Raw genomic sequence first — 17,797 nt, 5'->3', positions numbered from 1 at the left:
TACACGTATGTCGCCCGATAGGACCTTCTCCTGCGGCCGTACTCAGGCAATCTATAGAATAATAACTATAACAGAATCAATTCAAGGTCAACTAAAGTGCAGAAGAAAACAAACTGCGCAAATACAAATACAAATAAATAGCAAAAAATAACGAGCGCAATAAATAGCAAGATAAAGAGTGCTTAAAGTGAGGTAATTGGTTGTGGGAACATCTCAGTGGATGGACAAGTGAGGATCATTTCAATCTATTGTTAAGGACCCTCACAATTCAGAGCATGCCCTCTTCTCATTACTACCATCAGAGGTAAAGAAGCCTGAAGATCCACACTCAAGATTTTAGGAACAGCTTCTTTCCGCCCACCATCAGATTTCTGAACGGCCCATGAACCCATGAAAACTACGTTATTCTTCTTTTGCACTACTTACTTATTTTTGTAACATGGCAATTTTTATGTCTTGCACTACATCACTGCAGCAAGACAAATTTTATGGCATATGTCAGTGATATAAAACTTGATTCTGATAGGGATTCTGTTCTATAAGGCATTGATGAAATTACATCTGGAGTATCAACTGGATGAAAACAGCTATTTCTTATGTTGGGTAAATTCAGAAATTCAGGAGGGCGGACGCCAATGCTTAAGATTCCAGAGCAATGCATTTTTAAGAGCACCGGGGATATCGATGGAAGATGGAACATATTCTACAGCTGGTGCATTGCTCATTGCTATACTTACAAGTTCAGCAACGCACGTAAAGCTGAAGGAATTCAGAAATAACAAAAAGCTGAAGGGTCAGGTAGAATCTATGGAGTGGAATGGACAAGTCTAACTTTTCGGCTCGATGGCCTTCATCTGAATTGTGTCTACATTAGCAAGTTCAGTTTGCTTTGGAAGTATCTTTGCATAGTCCACTTTCTCTTGCTGAGATGTGAATGGCAAGTCCAAAGCTGTTACGGTTTTGAAATCCGAGTTTGAGCCCGCACGGCCGCCGTGCTACCCAGAGTTCCCGGTAGCGGAAGGCAGGTGGAGTTACCCTGCTCGGGACCCGGGCTGACAGCCGGCCAGAACTATGTTCTCAATGCTGAGATACCGCTGCAGCCACGCAATGCTGGCGGGCAAATTGCGGGCCGGTGCCGCTGCCGCCGCCGCCGCCCGGTGCAGGCTACGGGTCTCCAGCAGGAGTTTGCAGGAGGACCAGAGGCAGAACAAGTTCAGGGAGACGGTGCTGCTGCCTCGCACCGACTTCCCCATGAGACTGAGCGGGAGAGAGCTACCGGCGAAGGAGCTGCAGATCCAGCGGGTACTGTCGTGATGCAAAGTGAAATAGTGACAGCACATTCCTCCTCTCCGCGTTCCTGCTCTTCCACGCCTCTGTCTCCTTATTTTCTTATTCCCCACACAGATCTACCGACAGTTACTACCTTGGTCCTTCCCATTTGTCTCCCTCCCTCCCTGCTCTGCTCTCTCCCTGCCCCTCCTCCGTCCAATCTGCTCGATCCCTTAGCAGCTGGTCTGTCAAGACAGCAGATCAAACTTTCTACATCTCATATGTGTTGGGCATGATGTTCAGGCTGTTCTCATACTTGCGGATGCTATTTCAGGGCTGGGTTGTCAAGGACAAGTAATAGAGGCTGGGGGGGGGAGATGTGCTATACTGTCGTCATACATTCAGGGGGAAATTGAGACATTGTTAACTTTGTTATCTGTAGATTTGAATCAAATTAGAGGCTGCTAAGATGTTTGAATACTGTGATGAATTGGCGTATTTAATTGTTGAGTACATTTAGGAGAAGTACTAATTGGGAAATAGAAAGAGGTATTTACAAGGGATAGGTTATTATTTTAAGGGCTTACCTTATATCTGTGTGATATTTCAGTTTCTCTTGCCCTCTAACCCACATGAGATGAAGAAAATATCTAATCTTGACACTTGTTTTCTATCATATGCTGCCTCGTTAGATGATTGCATGGTTTTAATCACTGTAGAAATCCTTCCCTTCATTTTGAACCATTCAGTTTTCAGTGTAGTAAGTTGACAAGAACCAATAAGGTATTGACATTTTAATGCATTTATTGAATTTTTACAGGAATGTGGGTTTTCAGAGCTATATGCTTGGCAAAGAAATAGAAAAGGAAAGGATTTTTGTGTCCATGATGGACCACCTTATGCTAATGGTGATCCTCATGTTGGTCATGCCTTAAATAAAGTAAGTTCCTGTTTTCGAAAGCTGCCTTTATATATTTTACACAATATTTCTTTTGAGCAAATGGATACTTTTAGTGACGCACAAGCTAGATTAAACTAAACTGAATATTCCTTAAATATAGTTGGGTGATTTGTGGCTTGGTGTTTTGTAGTCTGCGTTTTTTGCTGTTTGTGCATTTTGTTCTTGTGCCTTTGATGTTTTTCTTTTAAATGGGTTCCATCTTTTTTTTCGTTGTTTTGTGGCTGTCTGTGGGAAGAGGAATATCAGGACTGTATACTGCACACGTACTGGATAATAAATGTACTTTGAATCCTTATTGAGCTTGATAGTGTGAACTTTCAAGTAAACCATTTTGAAAACGAAGCAAAGCTGTTTCATCGTATTTTTGACCTGTTACTTTATTTCCCAAACTACAGATACTAAAGGATATCACTAATAGATTTCATATGATGAGAGGTTATAAAGTTCATTTTGTACCAGGATGGGATTGTCACGGGTTACCTATTGAGCTCAAAGCGTTGGCGGAATGTGGTGAACAAGTCAAAGCACTTTCTCCTATTGAGATCAGACAAAAAGGTAATTTGTTTAAAGATATGATAACTTTAAGTCACTGGAGACTTTTCTCCATGTTCCTTTGTGCCCTTGTGAGTTTGAAAGGAATTTCAGAACAGTGAATGTAAAAAAGGTGCAGGAACTGGGCCCTAGTGAGTTTGCTTCCAGCACTAATTTTTAAGCTTACCTAGGCTCTGGTTATTGTGGTTCTTTGAAATCCACATAGGCACCATTTCCCCCCACACTCTTTAAACCTGCCTGCCTCACTGAAACATTCATGTCATCTTTTAAACACATTGACTTAAAATCTGTTTCGGCATTAATAGGAGCTACATCCAGTAGTCTGAGAAATTTGTCAGTCTCAGCTCCCCCAAAGCCCTGAACATGCCAGATTACAGAGTTTCACTATATAATGTAAAACTACCTTCTATCTGTATTTAGTTTGGAGATTTTTGAATTTGTTCCCTATAAATTTGTGACCTTTCATATCACTCCAAGTATGTTTGTTTAAAGGAAGTCATTATTACTTTTAGCATGAAGTTCAAAGAATTTTTTTTTTAAACATGACTTTGATATGTATTGTTTAATGTTATTTTCCTTCTCAAGGCTCAGATTCCTTTCTATCATTGTTTAATTAGTGAGAGCAGGCTATTCTAATATTTTGTACTTGTGTGAAAGTTGACTGTTCATGTTGTCTGCGTAAGTCATCCTTTATGGCATTGAGAATCAGGACCACTGTTTTTCTCAAGGATGCACACAAATGTAGTTTCAGTGGTATTTTGATTCTGATTAGTAGTGTTCCTTAATTATCATTTTCTAAGGTTGATAAATAGCCGAGATTTGTGATGGACCCATTTTGCTGATTTACATTACATAAATATTGTTGAACTGCAGGGAAGACCAAAAACAAATAAACCCTTTTTGAGCTTCCAGACGGGTAGAGGTATCAATTATAACCCAACGTTTTGATGAAAAACTTTGCCACCTTCATCAGGGATGATGATACAGGGAAGACCATTTGTATAAATCAATATGGTAGAATATGCCTGTTGTGCATTGCTGAAATTTGGAAGACATGCTTGGACTAGGAAGGAATATAATGTTCTTTCAGCCAACTTTTATGAGGGTAAACTGGTAGCAGTTTCTTTTTGAAGGAAAAGTTCATGACTGACCTACTTCAATATTATTTTGCATCCTTTTCCCTTATGTTGATTATTTAGATAATTAGAAATCGATACTTAAATTTCTATGTAATCTTTCACAGTATTTTTGAGTAGAGAATTCAACAATTTCACCAACCTCTGAATAAAGTATAGCAGTTAGCACAACGGTGCAATTCTTTATAGTGCCAGCTGTAAGATTGGGGTTCGATACCTGCCATTGTCAATAAGGAGTATGTATATTCTCCCCATGACCAAGTGGGTTTCCTCCAGGTGCTTCAGTTTCCTCCCATATCCAAAGATGGACGGTTAGGATTACTGAGTTGGGGCATGCTCTGTTGGTGCTGGAATCATGATGATACTTATTGGCTGCCCAGCACAATCCTCACTGATATTATTTGACACATCAATGCATTTCTCTGTATGTTTTGATGTACATGTGTCAAATTTTTAAAGATAATTGCATATTATGCTCACTATAGCAAATAAGTTTTCCAGATGAAGGGACCAAAACTACACAATCTTCCAGGTGCATTTGTACCATGACTCTATATAAGTTTCAGTAGGACTCTCGTACTCAAGTTCTCCACCAACTAGTTATTTGTCATTATAATTATTTTTAGCATCGGTAAGTTAGATTTTAGTAACTTGTAAAGAAGACACCCCAATCCCTTTAAACTTCAACATTTTTCAGTCTCTCATCATTTTAGAAAATGCCCAGCTTTGCTTCCTTTTTTTGCCCCCTGAACAACATCATTGTGCACTTTTGAACCTGTACAGAGAGGCCCATGCTCTCTCCACCTTGCCTGTATCACTGTTCGCACATGTATTTGCATTTACTCCTTGCTCCTCAGAAGATCTTCATACAAATTTTATCTTGCAGCCAGAGAATTTGCAGAAAGAACAATTGAACGCCAACGGGCAGCATTCATCCGATGGGGTGTGATGGCAGATTGGGACAATTGTTATTACACTTTTGACAAGCAATATGAAGCCAAGCAATTAGAAGTTTTCCACCAAATGTTTGACAAGGTATTACTGTTCTTGTTTGCTTCAAATATTGCCCAATGTGTGATAAAATTCACAAGATTTATTTTGCTTCTTTTCTTAAGGGCTTTGTTTATCAAGACTATAAACCTGTATTCTGGTCACCTTCCACAAGGTTTGTAACTTATTTCTTTGGAATTCACTTTGAAATTGAAGTAACGAGTTAATGAAATTTGTCATTTATCTGTGCAGGACAGCTTTGGCAGAAGCTGAGCTTGAATACAATCAGCAGCATGTTAGCCGATCGGTGTATGTCAAGTTTCCTCTCTTAAACACGCCTTCCAAATTGACTTCTGCAACAGGTATGGAATGTGTTAGAGGACTAAAGTTTTAATTTTAAACTTTGATTTAGGTTCAGCATGGTGGTGTGACTTTATGAAACACCACAGCGTTAACTCTTGATGGAGAAAAAAGTAGGTGGAAGGGAGGGTCACTGTTGTGTAACTGCATTTGTAGGGTGTGTAATAAAATGTTCAGTGTTAACTAATGCAAGTAATATCAGGCTACTAATGATATACCGGTATTAGCATATTATAGGTAGCTTGTTTGTATTTGCTTTGAAGAACAAGAGCTTGTTAAATTACTGAACACAAGAACATGGGCTTGATAAGTCATTGAGTAGCTGAAAATAATTGGAAAGCACATCTCCAAAGACCAACTAGTCATATAAATTTGATGGACGTACTTGGGAACCAGGTTTATTATCGCTGTCTTATATGATATGAAATATGTTGTTTTGCAATAGCATAGTGCAAAGACATAAAGTTACTATTAATTACAAAATAATACTGCAAAAATAGTTATGAGGTAGTATGTTCATAGACTGTTCAGAAATCTAATGGCAAAAAGAAACTGATACTCACCACTTTATACTTTATTTAATGAATGTTCGAATAAGGAAGATGAGTAGTGGTTACCAGATTTTTAGAAAGTATACCTTCTCTTTCTGTATGCAAGCAGAGTGCGAATCACCATCTCAGGTGTTCACTTAATTTCCATAGATACTATTTGTTTTATTTACTAACATGGAAAGGTACAGAGATTCCTGTTCGCGCCTTCTTCCTCATTCAATATCTTCTTAAAAATTGCATTGTTTTGGGCACAGTACTGATTATGTATATTTTTCTGATACTAGATTATCAGCAGGAGGGAGAATAAAACCTACTCATTAGTATGCTGCATCCTATAACAAGAATTTCAGGTGATTTTTAAAATCACCTGCTGTTGATTTGCCTTTCACTGTTCAGGCTGAACAGTTATTCTTTCTTTCAGAGAATGTATCCTCTGTTTCTGCACTGATATGGACAACCCAACCTTGGACCATACCAGCCAACCAGGCAGTTTGTTATATGCCAAATGCCCAGTAAGTCCCAATATTTATGAATCATCAGATGAATATGATAAACTTCCTTAAAATGGATGCAGCTAAGTCTTGCAGTGAAGTGGACAGTTGCCTTTATTTCTCTCATCCAGCCTGAAACCTTCTGTAATATATTTTGAATTTCTAACAACCTCATTTTCTAATAGAGATCAACAATTTGACTTTACAGTCTTTGTGGGCAAAGATCTAAAGGAGATGCAAAATCAAGAATAAAGTAAAATTTTAATAACTAAAATATTGACATGTACCACAGTAAAAGTATTGCATTGATGTTGTTGTGTTCTCTTCTATAACCTTGAAAATAACATAATTGAGTTATTCAGATCACTGCAGTTAAAGATTTTATTCTAAATGGACTTCTATTAATAACCTTTTGTAAATCCTGTATCCAACCATTCAACATTCAACCTGCTGAATGCTTTCTCTGCTCTATTTTTGTTCTGTATTTCTAATTACAAGTTTATTAGAGTGATTAGGATAACTCTTATTTAGTTTTGTTAAATTTAAGATTTGGTTTATATTACAAAAGCTATGTTGATTTGTAATATTTGAAATTAGAACTTTACTATTATTTTGGTATGCAGGTACTCTCTAGTGAAGTGCTTAAACACAGAGGAGCTCTACCTTCTGGGTACAGAATGTATAGACTCTGTGGCAGCTACTCTGGGAACACAGTTTGAAATTGTTCAGATGGTCAAAGGTAAAAGATTTTAAAGTAATTATTCCTGTATTTCTTTGTCACTAAGGATTGTACTACTTCCGTAATATTTGCGTTAAAATCGTTCCATGTCCCTTTCATTTCTTTCCCTATTCCTGGTCTGCAGGTGGGAATGCTGCATTTATAAATTCAGTGATCTTACAAATGTAAACTTGGGTAGAAAATTTTAAGTATATGAGATTTCCCCTATCTTGACTAAGCGGAGTCGAATTGAACTGTCCATATTGTTATTAAATGTGACACTAATTAAGTTGCCGGAATAGTTTCATATTAGGATATATGTGAGAGGTATCTAACATTTTCTTGTAATCCTATAACTTTTCCAAATTTAGGTTCTGATTTAGCGGATGGAGTATGTAGCCACCCCACAATTCCAGGAAGACAGTCTCGACTGTTGCCTGCCAACCATGTGACAATGCAGAAAGGCACAGGATTGGTTCATACAGCTCCAGCTCATGGAATGGAAGATTATAGTGTGGCTTCGCAACATGAACTCTCTGTTGTAGGTTACAGATAAAGTACATTCACTATTAAAAGAGCCAATAATGTTGGCACAGCCATAACAGTATTACTCAAATGCTTTCTTCAGTGATCTATTTCAATATTTAGTCAATGAAGACAGGATTGTGAGAAATGTGATTCTGCTCCAAGATTGAGGGTTGGGAAAAGGGTGCTATTGGCACAATAATGGGGAGAGAAAGGATGTGCATTTCTTTCACACTTTTCAAAACCATGGGTTGTTCTCAAGAGCTTACAACTAGCAGTATTCCTTTAATATGCTAAAACATGATGTCACTTTGCTTATGACAATGTCCCATAATCATGCTGTATGGATCAGATTGTTTCCTTTATTCAGTGCTGTTCAATGTAGTGTAATTGAACTTTTTATGTCCCATTAATAGGGCAGATAGGGCTTCAGTTAAATGTCTCTGGAAGATGGTAGTTCCAATAATCCATTTCTGGTGTGGAGTCTCACACAAGCCCTTTGTGCTCAAACCATTGCTTGTTTCATTTTTGGTTCAGTTAAGACCATATGACATAGAAGCAGAATTAGGCCATTTGGCCCATCGAGTTGCTCTTCCATTCATTCATGGCTGATCCCTTTTTTCCCCTCAACTCAGCCCCACTCTCCAGCCTTTTCCCCGTAATTTTTGATCCCGTGTCCAAATCAAAAATCAGGCTCTGCTTAAAGTACACCCAAAGACCTGGTCTTCACAGCTGTCTGTGGTAATAAATTCCACAAGTTCACCACCCTCTGGCTAAAGAAATTTCTCCGCATCTCTGTTTTAAATGGATGCCCCCTCTAACCTGAGGCTATGTCCTCTTGTCCTAGACTTTCCCACCATGGAAAACATCCTTTCCACATCTACCATGTCTAGGCCTTTCAACATTCGAAAGGTTTCAATGATCCCCCCCCCCCCCTCATCCTTCTAAGTTCCAGCGAGTTCAGAACTAGAGCTATCAAACGTTCCTTGTAAGATAACCCTTTCATTCCTGGAATCGTCCTCGTGAATCTCCTCTGAAATCTCTCCAAAGCCATTGCATCTTTTCTTAGATGACGAGCCCAAAACTGTTTACAATACTCAGGGTGAGGCCTCACCAGTGCCTAAAACCTGCAATTGTACTAGAGACCCCTTGAAAAGAATGCTAACATTGCATTTGCCTTCCTCACCACCGACTCTATCTGCAAGATTGTTCTGCACAAGGACTCTCAAGTCTCTTTGCATCTCAGATTTTTGGATTTTCTCCCCATTTAGAAAATATTCTGCACATTTAATTCTGCTACCAAAATGCATGACTATGCATTTTCCAAACATTGTATTTCATTTGCTGCTTTCTTGCCCATTCTCCTATACAGCATAAAAAGAAGTGGTCCCAACACCAACTGCTGGGGAACATTACTAGTCACTGGCAGCCAGTCAGAAAAGGATCATTTTGTTCCCACTTGCTGTCTCCTACGAAACAACCAATGCTCTAACTATGCTAGTAACTTTCCTGTAATACCATAGGTTCTTAACTTGGTAAGCGGCCTTGTGTGGCATCTTGTCAAAGGCCTTCTGAAAGTCCAAATATACAACATCTACTGCATCCTCTTTATCTATTCTACTTGTCATCTCCTCAAAATATTACCACAGGTTCGTTTGGCAAGATTTTCCCTTAAGGAAACCACGCTGACTTTGTCATATCTTGTCCTGTGTCACCAAGTACTCCATAACCTCATCCTGAACAGTTGACTCCAACATCTTTCCAGCCACTGAGATCAGGCTAACGGGTCTATAATTTCCTTTCTGCTGACTTTCTCCTTTCTTAAAGAGTGGAGTCACATTTGCAATTTTCCAGTCCTCTTGTGCCATGCCCAAGTTCAATACGTTTTGAATAATTATTACTAATGCCTCCAGAATCTCTACTGCTAGCTCTTTCAGAACCCTATGGTGCAATTTATCTATCCTGGGTGACTTATGTATCCTTGGGTCTTTCAGCTTTTTGAGCACCTTCTCCCTTGTAATACTAATTGCACTCGCTTCTCTTCCCTCACATTCTTCAACATCTGGCACACTGCTAGTGCATTCTACAGTGAAGACTGATGCAAAATACTCCTTTAGATCATCTGCCATCTGCTTGTCCCCCATTATTATTTCTCCAGCCTCATTTTCTAGTGGTCCTATATCCACTCTCATCTCTTCTATTTTTTACATACGTGAAAAAGCATTTACAACTTTTGATGTTGTATGCTAGCTTGCTTTCATGTATCATCTTTTCCCTCATAATGACTCTCTTAATTGCTTTCTGTAGGTTTTTAGAAGCTTCCCAATCGTCTGTCTTCCCACTAATTTTTACTTTGTTTTATGCCTTCTCTTTTGTTTCTACATTAGCTTTGATTTTCCTTGTCGGCCACAGTTGTACTATTTTGCAGTTTGAGTATTTCTTTGCTTTTGGAATACCTCTATCCTGCACCTTCCTCATTTTCCCCCCGAACTTGTGCCACTGCTGCTCTGCTGCCATTCTTGCCAGCATCTACTTCCAATTTACTTTGGCCAACTCCTCTCTCATACCACTGTAATTTCCTTTACTCCACTGAAATACTGTGAAGTCAGTCTTTACTTTCTCCCTATCAAATTTCAAGTTGAACTCAATAATATTGTGTTCACTGCTTCCTAAGGGTTCCTTAACCTTAAGCTCCCTAATCACCTTTGGTTCATAACATAATACCCTTTGCCTTAAGATTCAGGGGAGATGATTTAGGACGGAGATGAGGAAAAACTTTTTCCCAAAGAGTGATGAATCTGTGGAATTCTCTGCCCAGGGAAGCAGTTGAGGCTTCTTCACTAAATACATTTAAGAAACAGTTAGATAAGTTTTTACAGAGTAAGGGAATTAAGGGTTAAGGAGAAAAGGCTAGTAGATGGAGCTGAGTTTATGGACAGATCAGCCATGATCTTATTAAATGGCGGGGCAGGCTCGATGAGCCGGATGGCCTGCTCCTGCTCCTATTTGTTATGTTCTTACCCAATCTAGTATAGCTGATCTCCCAGTAGCCTCAACAACAAACTGCTTTAAATTAAGAGACCGAAGTCGTGAGCAATCTGTGTCAGCTTTAGATAGAAGCTGGGGATGTGAAAGAGATCCACTGCTAGGGTAAAGAGCAAACAAAAGATTATAATAAGTAAAAGCAGGGATACTTTTCTGAGTAATTCACACCTGCTCCACCATTCAACAAGTTATTATTTATCATTTGTCTCAGTAGCATGCTCCTCTACGTAATCTGTTTCCTTATCCCTAAATACTCAAAAATCTATTTGTTCATTGATCAAGGTTATTTCCATTGAAGGCAATTTTAGCTGCTCTTGTGTTGGATCTCAAATGTTTTCATTAATATAATGTTCACTATTTTAGGGCAGTTTAGTGGATGAAGATGGTGTTTTCACTGATGCAGCTGGATCAGAACTTCAGAATAAATTTGTCCTTAAAGAAGGAAATGAAACAGGTTCGCATTACTTTTTTTGTAGAATGCTTAAGGAATGTAATTGAGTTACTTTAAAACTTTGTTTTTCAGTAATTTAGAGATATAAATGTGAGCTATACTAATATGGAAGGTTCCAGATATTCATCATTATTATGTTGCCTTAGCTTTATTTGGTTAAAATGGTGGATATGAAGGTAGACTGATGCCAATGAGGACTTGGTGCCTTTTATTTCATTACAGTAAATGGGCTAAGGTTTGTGGTGTTCCAGGCAATGCAGGAGCTAGTGATAAATGCTATGAAATAACTTGAGTAAAGAAAGAATATAAATAAATTCAAGCAGGTAGATTTGCTGAGTAGTAACTCAGGCACAGGGTAACAGTGGTATTTTATCATTCCCCCGACTTTTAGTTTGCTGATTCTTCTTTGAAGACTTGTGCTGAACTGGTAGCCAGTTGGGTGAAATCTGGAACTTGCATGATGACAATTTCAAATAGTAATTAGCCAGAACAAGATAGCATGATAATTTGGGGAAGAGGGAATGCAGAATAAATTTTAAAAAGCAACAAAGGCTCTACTTTTTATTTTATAAATAATTTTCATTTAAAATGTTGCTATCTCACATTGCTCAGCATTGTTTGACCGTGTGCTGTCTCCAGCTTGAAAAGGGCAGAAAACTCAAAGTATTTCCAATGGTAGTGATAAATGATGGGTGAGCAAAACCTTTCTGGAACATTAGTTGTTTTTTTTTTGTCTAACATGTAAAGAAAAGCCCAGCTTGTGCCTTTGTTCCCCTGCGAGGAATAGAACTTACAAGTTGTCATTGTAAAGAAATATGCAGATTAATACAAGTCTTTTCTGTTTACAAACATGAAAAATCTGCAGGTGCTGGAAATCCGAAGCAACACACACAAAATGCTGGAGGACCTCAGCGGGTCAGGCAGCATCAATGGAAAAGAGTAGACAGTCAATGCTTCTGGCTGAGACTCTTATTCAAGAGTTTTCTATTTGCTTCCATCTCAGTTCTCTGTGACCTGAGATGACCGGAGGTTACCGTAGGACTCATACTAAAAATTACCAGGTGATGTGTGATGTAACTGGGTTGGTGGGAAGATAATTTAGGAGGTGCTGTGTTTCTTTTGCTTTATTGTGCACCTAGTACATATACTTGAGGTTCTTGGTACTGTCCTGTTTATCCCATGGCTACATGGTTAAAGGCCAGGGAATCTTAGGAGTAAGTGTGGATATATCAAGAAGGCTTTGAAAATAACCTTGAAATCTTTGCTGGTGCAGGGTTTTGACCTGAAACATCCAGTTCCTTTCATTCAACAGCTGCTGCTTGACTCACTGAGATCCTCTAGCACATTCTTGTTGCTCTTTGAATCCTTTCCTCTCTCTACCTGTTAATCTCTCCCTGTAACACAGCTCAGAATAGAGTGCAAGTTTTGGGAATCTGGTGTTGGATAAAGTAAATAATGTGGCCTGTCAATTGGAGCTAACTGAATGTATTAAGGGTATCACTGACATATTTATCCTGCAATTGTTGGTGATTTCTTTCCTAAACAGTACAAGTTTCAGAAGCTAATTGAGCAGACATCAATGTTGTCTGGTACACCTGAGATTTGTACTGGATTGAAGTCTTGATCTTCATTTGGCTAGATTGTGTTGCTACACAGGTGAATTTTGTCACTGATGTCTAACTTTGAAGAGTAGTGGTTTCTGAAATGTGGCAAGTGGCTTACGTTGTCCAGTGCCTCATCAAGGATCTTTAATGTTGGAAGATTATGTTGTTTACTAGAGTGAGGTTGGGAGAATAATAAGTAAATATTGTCTAAGGCATTGATAGGTTAATTGGCGACTGTAAATTGCCTCTGGTTGTAGTAAATGAATGGTTGAAGGGGTGGTGAGTGGCAGTTGATCAGAATATTGGAGAATAAAAAGGTTAATGTAGGTTCAGTGTAAAGAGTTGGCAGATTGTTCGATCTGATTCTCTGCCATCTCTATGACTAGTAATAAATTCACATCAACAACCAGAGTGGTTATTATCAACATAATAGGAACATACTACTTTAAATTTGCTGCATAGATGAGATTTGTGTATGGGTTTTAATGTGGATAAATTTTTATGGATTTAATTTCTGAATTTTATTACAGTTATCCGAATGTTGGAGGGATCAAAAATGTTATTAAAGGAGGAAGATGTACAACACAGTTACCCATATGACTGGCGGACAAAGAAGCCAGTAATTATCCGTTCCAGTAAACAATGGTTCATAGATACCGGAAAAATTAAGGACCGAGCCCAGGTAATATGATCATATTGAAATTGAATTATTAAAATTATCAAAATTTGCAGAGGTGTGGATTGTACCTGTATTTTTAATATGTAGCTTGTTTTATGGTGGTTATGTTCCTTCTCTGCAATGACAGCATATAACCATATAACAATCACAGCACGGAAACGGGCCATCTTGGCCCTTCTAGTCCATGCCGAACGCTTATTCTCACCTAGTCCCACCTACCTGCACTCAGCCCATAACCCGCCATTCCTTTCCTGTCCATATACCTATCCAATTTTTTTTAAATGACAAAATCAAACCTGCCTCTACTACTTCTACTGGAAGCTTGTTCCACACAGCTACCACTCTCTGAGTAAAGAAGTTCCCCCTCGTGTTACCCCTAAACTTTTGCCCCTTTGTTTGTATGTTTTTTTTTACGTAGTTCAGTCTAGTTTTTGTACTGTGTCATGTAACACCATGGTCCTGAAAAACGTTGTCTCATTTTTACTATGCACTGTACCAGCAGTTATGGTCGAAATGACAATAAAAGTGACGACTTTACTTGCCTTGCCTTAACTTAATTCTCAACTCATGTCCTCTTATTTGAATCTCCCCAACTCTCAATGGAAAAAGTCTATCCACGTCAACTCTATCTATCCCCCTCATAATTTTAAATACCTCTATCAAGTCCCCCCTCAACCTTCTACGCTTCAAAGAATAAAGACCTAACTTGCTCAACCTTTCTCTGTAACTTAGGTGCTGAAACCCAAGTAACATTCTAGTAAATCTCCTCTGTACTCTCTCTATTTTGTTGACATCTTTCCTATAATTCGGTGACCAGAGCTGTGCACAATACTCCAAATTTGGCCTCACCAATGCTTCGTATAATTTTAACATTACATCCTAACTCCTATACTCAATGCTCTGATTTATAAAGGCCAGCATACCAAAAGCTTTCTTCGCCACCCTATCCACATGTGATTCCACCTTCAGTGAACTATGCACCATTATTCCTAGATCACTCTGTTCTGCTGCATTCCTCAATGCCCTACCATTTACCATGTATGTCCTATTTTGATTATTCCTACCAAAATATAGCACCTCACACTTACCAGCATTAAACTCCATCTGCCATCTTTCAGCCCACTCTTCTAACTGCCCTAAATCTCTCTGCAAGCTTTGAAAACCTACTTCATTATCCACAACTCAACCTAGCTGTCACTCTTTATCTAAGTTTGCATGAGCTATTCAACGTTGTTTTAAAAATTGCTTTCTAAAGGAGAAATAATCCAGACGTGATAAGCTTTGATGTTTACATTAAATGTAAAGAAAGAACTTTTTGTTTAGTTGTCAGTGAGAGTTACACAGAGAAGAAACCAATAACAATATTTACAATGGAAACCAGTTACAGTTCAATAACTAAATGTAAGCTATAGTCCAAATGGATTTGCATTTGTGCACTTCAGATGTTGGTGAATATATATCACGTAGACCTATTAAATTTATATTAAAAATTAGGGAAAAATGGGAAAAATGCCAGAGAACATATGGACAACCATGAAGATATTGTATTTTGATGAGGTAGGATTTTTAAAAAGCTGCTTGTTTTCAAGACAAATGACTAAGGGCAGTATAATTCTTTAATGTTTTATGCAGCCTTGTCATTTTCCATGTGTGCTTAAAACTTGTAAAGTAATTGAATTTGAAATTTCTAACATTTCTGTTACAATAGGATATCAATTTTTAGTTGAAAGAAGCAGAATATTTTCTGTCAAATTTCTCGAAAGCAGAGGTAGAGTTGTGTGCCTCATGATCAACTCCTCTTGGTGCACAAATAAATCAGTGTCATCCCAATTCTGCTCACTAGACCTGGAATATCTTGTAATTTAAGTGCCATACATTTTACCTGCCGTAGGAGATTTCAACGATCATTTTGGTAGCAGTGTACATTCCTCCTCAGGCTCTAGATGATTTGAGCAATGGGGTCAACATGAACGAAACAGCATTTTACAGTCATTTTAGGGGATTTTAACCAGGCCAGCTTGAAAGATTCACTGAATAATTACCAACAACAAATCACTTCTAACACCAGAGGAAACAATACACTGCCATCAAGAATAACTGCCATGCTATTCCACACCCTCAGTGCAAAAAGTCTGATCACCTGACTATACTTCTACTCCCTGACTATAGGCATTGACTGAAAACTGCAGCACCAGTACTGAGAACCAGGAAGGTAAGGACAAGGGAAGCACAGGAGTGCTTACAGGACTGCTTTGAATCAGTGAATTAGACTGTATTTAGGGATTCATCTTCCAATCTGGACAAGTGTGCCACAGTTGTTACTGACTTCATTGAAACCCGTGTGTATGCGTGAGTGCCTACGAAAACTTGCTGTACAGTTTCAAACCAAAAGTTGTCGATGAAGCAGGAGTTTGTTGTCTGCTGAGGGTTAGGTCTGTGGCATTTAAGTCTGTTGACCCAAATCTGTACAAGAAAACCTACGGAGGGTTATTTCAAGAGCAAAGAAATAATTCCAAGCGTGACTGGAGGCGACATCCGATGCACATTGACTCTGGGAGAGTTTGCAGGACATTACTTCCTACAAAGCGAAACCCAGTAGCATGAATGGCAGCAATGCTTCGATACCAGATGAGCTTAACGCCTTTTATGCCCGATTTGGAAGGGAGAATATGATTATACAGTCGACCCTCCTTTTCCGAGAGTTCCGCATGCGCAAATTCAACCAACCGCGAATCGAGAAAACCCAGAAGTGCTCTTTGAGCACTTCTTGTTCGAGCATGTACAGACTTTTTTTTCTTGTCATTATCCCTAAACAATGCAGTATAACAACTGTTTTACATAGCATTTACATTGTATTAGGTTTTGTAAGTAATCTGGAGGTGATTTAAAGTATATGGGAGGATGTGCATGGGTTATCGTGGATCGGGATTGAAAAAAATAGGAAGTTCTCACTAAGTAAGTCAGAACAGGTACATCTGGTATTATTTAGTGTCAGTTAGTCAAACATTTGTCAGTATATAGTATATATTTTACTTTTCTGTGCATATAAAACGCTTAAGAACGTATGTTTCAGCACCGGGCTCGGGAACGGAAGTTCCCAAGTGTGAGCCAGTGACAGACCACTTTCAAGTGCGCCCTCCATTTGCGTCGGCTTGATGTGGAGGATCAAAATCCCAAAACCCAATAACTAAACCACTGCATTGCTTAGTAATAATCGTAGCTTTCATTGGGGTAGGGCCTTTCTCTCTTTATCCTTTAAAATTGTTCCGATCATTGACCGACGTAGCCTAACACTTTTCCAATGACCGATGGTGTCTCACCTCTTTCTGATTGCTTTATTTTTAATTGTAATCGTGATTATATTTGTGAACAGAAACACTGTGGATTCAGAGCACCACCACTGGGTCCTAATGTCCACCGCATTAAAACAGGTTGAGTAAAGGACTTGAGCATCCACGTTTTTTGGTATCCGCGAGGGGTCCCGGAACCTATCCTTTGCAGATAAGGAGGGCCAACTGTAGCTGTGAAGATCCCTGTTGCACCTGGTGACCCAGTGTCCATTATTAAAGACCCACATCACCCAGGACATGCCCACTTCCGGTTGTTACTGTCAGGGAAGAAGTACAGAAGCCTGAAGGCACACACCCAGCAAATCAGGAATAGCTTCTTTCCCTCTGCCATATGATTCCTAAATGGACATTGAATCCATGGAGACTATCTCACTCTTTCATATATATTATTTCGGTTTTGCACTATCTTAATCTATTTACTATACATATATACTGAACTGTAATTTATTTCTTACTATAGTATCATGTATTGCATTGTACTATTGCTGCTGAGTTAGCAAATATCACGGCACATGTCAGAAATAATAAACCTAATTCTGATTCTAATCTGTAACTGGAGCTGGCTAACAGGCAGAGAAGTCTCACCATTGCAGTTCTTTGGTTTGCCACTAGAGTGTGCCATTCTTGTATCACATTTCCAGTCCAATGGTTGCTCCACAAAGGGGTTGGAGAAGGAGAAAGATACAGTCTATTTTAACTAGTGCCCCTTGCCAGTGCAATTACTCCAAAGCTGGTGCTGGCCCACATCAATATCTGGACACTGGGCAACAAACCAAACTACTCAATGGTTTTGAAAGTAAAGCAAAACCGGTGTTTGATATGCACTTTGATGCCCTAGTAAATGTTGATGTTCTTGCAGGTTTCACTTGTTCTATCCATTACCCTCCTGGTTTATACTTACTCAGTCTTTCCCTTCCTCCTCTAGCACCTTGCCTTGCCCCTATCTTACGGTATAGTTTCTTTTTTACTAGCATTGCATGCATATTTGCTCAGTTTCTCTTCCTTGGTTTCTTTCATAGACAAAACAAACATCCAGTCAACAGAACATTTTAAAATACCAAATTAGAACAGGAGTTAAAATACCATTAACTTCTAAATGTGCCTGGCAATTGTAC

General features: G+C 38.8%; 1 protein-coding gene across 1 annotated transcript in view; it reads left to right on the top strand.

Annotated features, from left to right (window-relative positions):
* Positions 1-40: 40 nt before the first annotated feature.
* iars2 (isoleucyl-tRNA synthetase 2, mitochondrial) overlaps positions 41-17,797 on the top strand; it is a 111,804-nt gene continuing 94,047 nt past the window's right edge. Inside the window, exons 1-11 of the mRNA XM_059985825.1 lie at positions 41-1,302; positions 2,090-2,209; positions 2,626-2,785; positions 4,805-4,953; positions 5,034-5,083; positions 5,161-5,270; positions 6,241-6,331; positions 6,934-7,049; positions 7,400-7,569; positions 10,962-11,052; positions 13,184-13,335. Coding sequence (XP_059841808.1) covers positions 1,072-1,302; positions 2,090-2,209; positions 2,626-2,785; positions 4,805-4,953; positions 5,034-5,083; positions 5,161-5,270; positions 6,241-6,331; positions 6,934-7,049; positions 7,400-7,569; positions 10,962-11,052; positions 13,184-13,335 — 1,440 coding nt within the window. The 5' untranslated portion in view covers positions 41-1,071. The remainder of the gene's footprint in view (positions 1,303-2,089; positions 2,210-2,625; positions 2,786-4,804; positions 4,954-5,033; positions 5,084-5,160; positions 5,271-6,240; positions 6,332-6,933; positions 7,050-7,399; positions 7,570-10,961; positions 11,053-13,183; positions 13,336-17,797) is intronic.

The sequence above is a fragment of the Hypanus sabinus genome, chromosome 12, assembly GCF_030144855.1.
Source record: "Hypanus sabinus isolate sHypSab1 chromosome 12, sHypSab1.hap1, whole genome shotgun sequence".
In the NCBI taxonomy this organism is placed as follows: domain Eukaryota; kingdom Metazoa; phylum Chordata; class Chondrichthyes; order Myliobatiformes; family Dasyatidae; genus Hypanus; species Hypanus sabinus.
The sequence above is the reverse complement of the archived record's forward strand: the minus strand, read 5'-3'. Positions and strand labels throughout refer to the sequence as shown.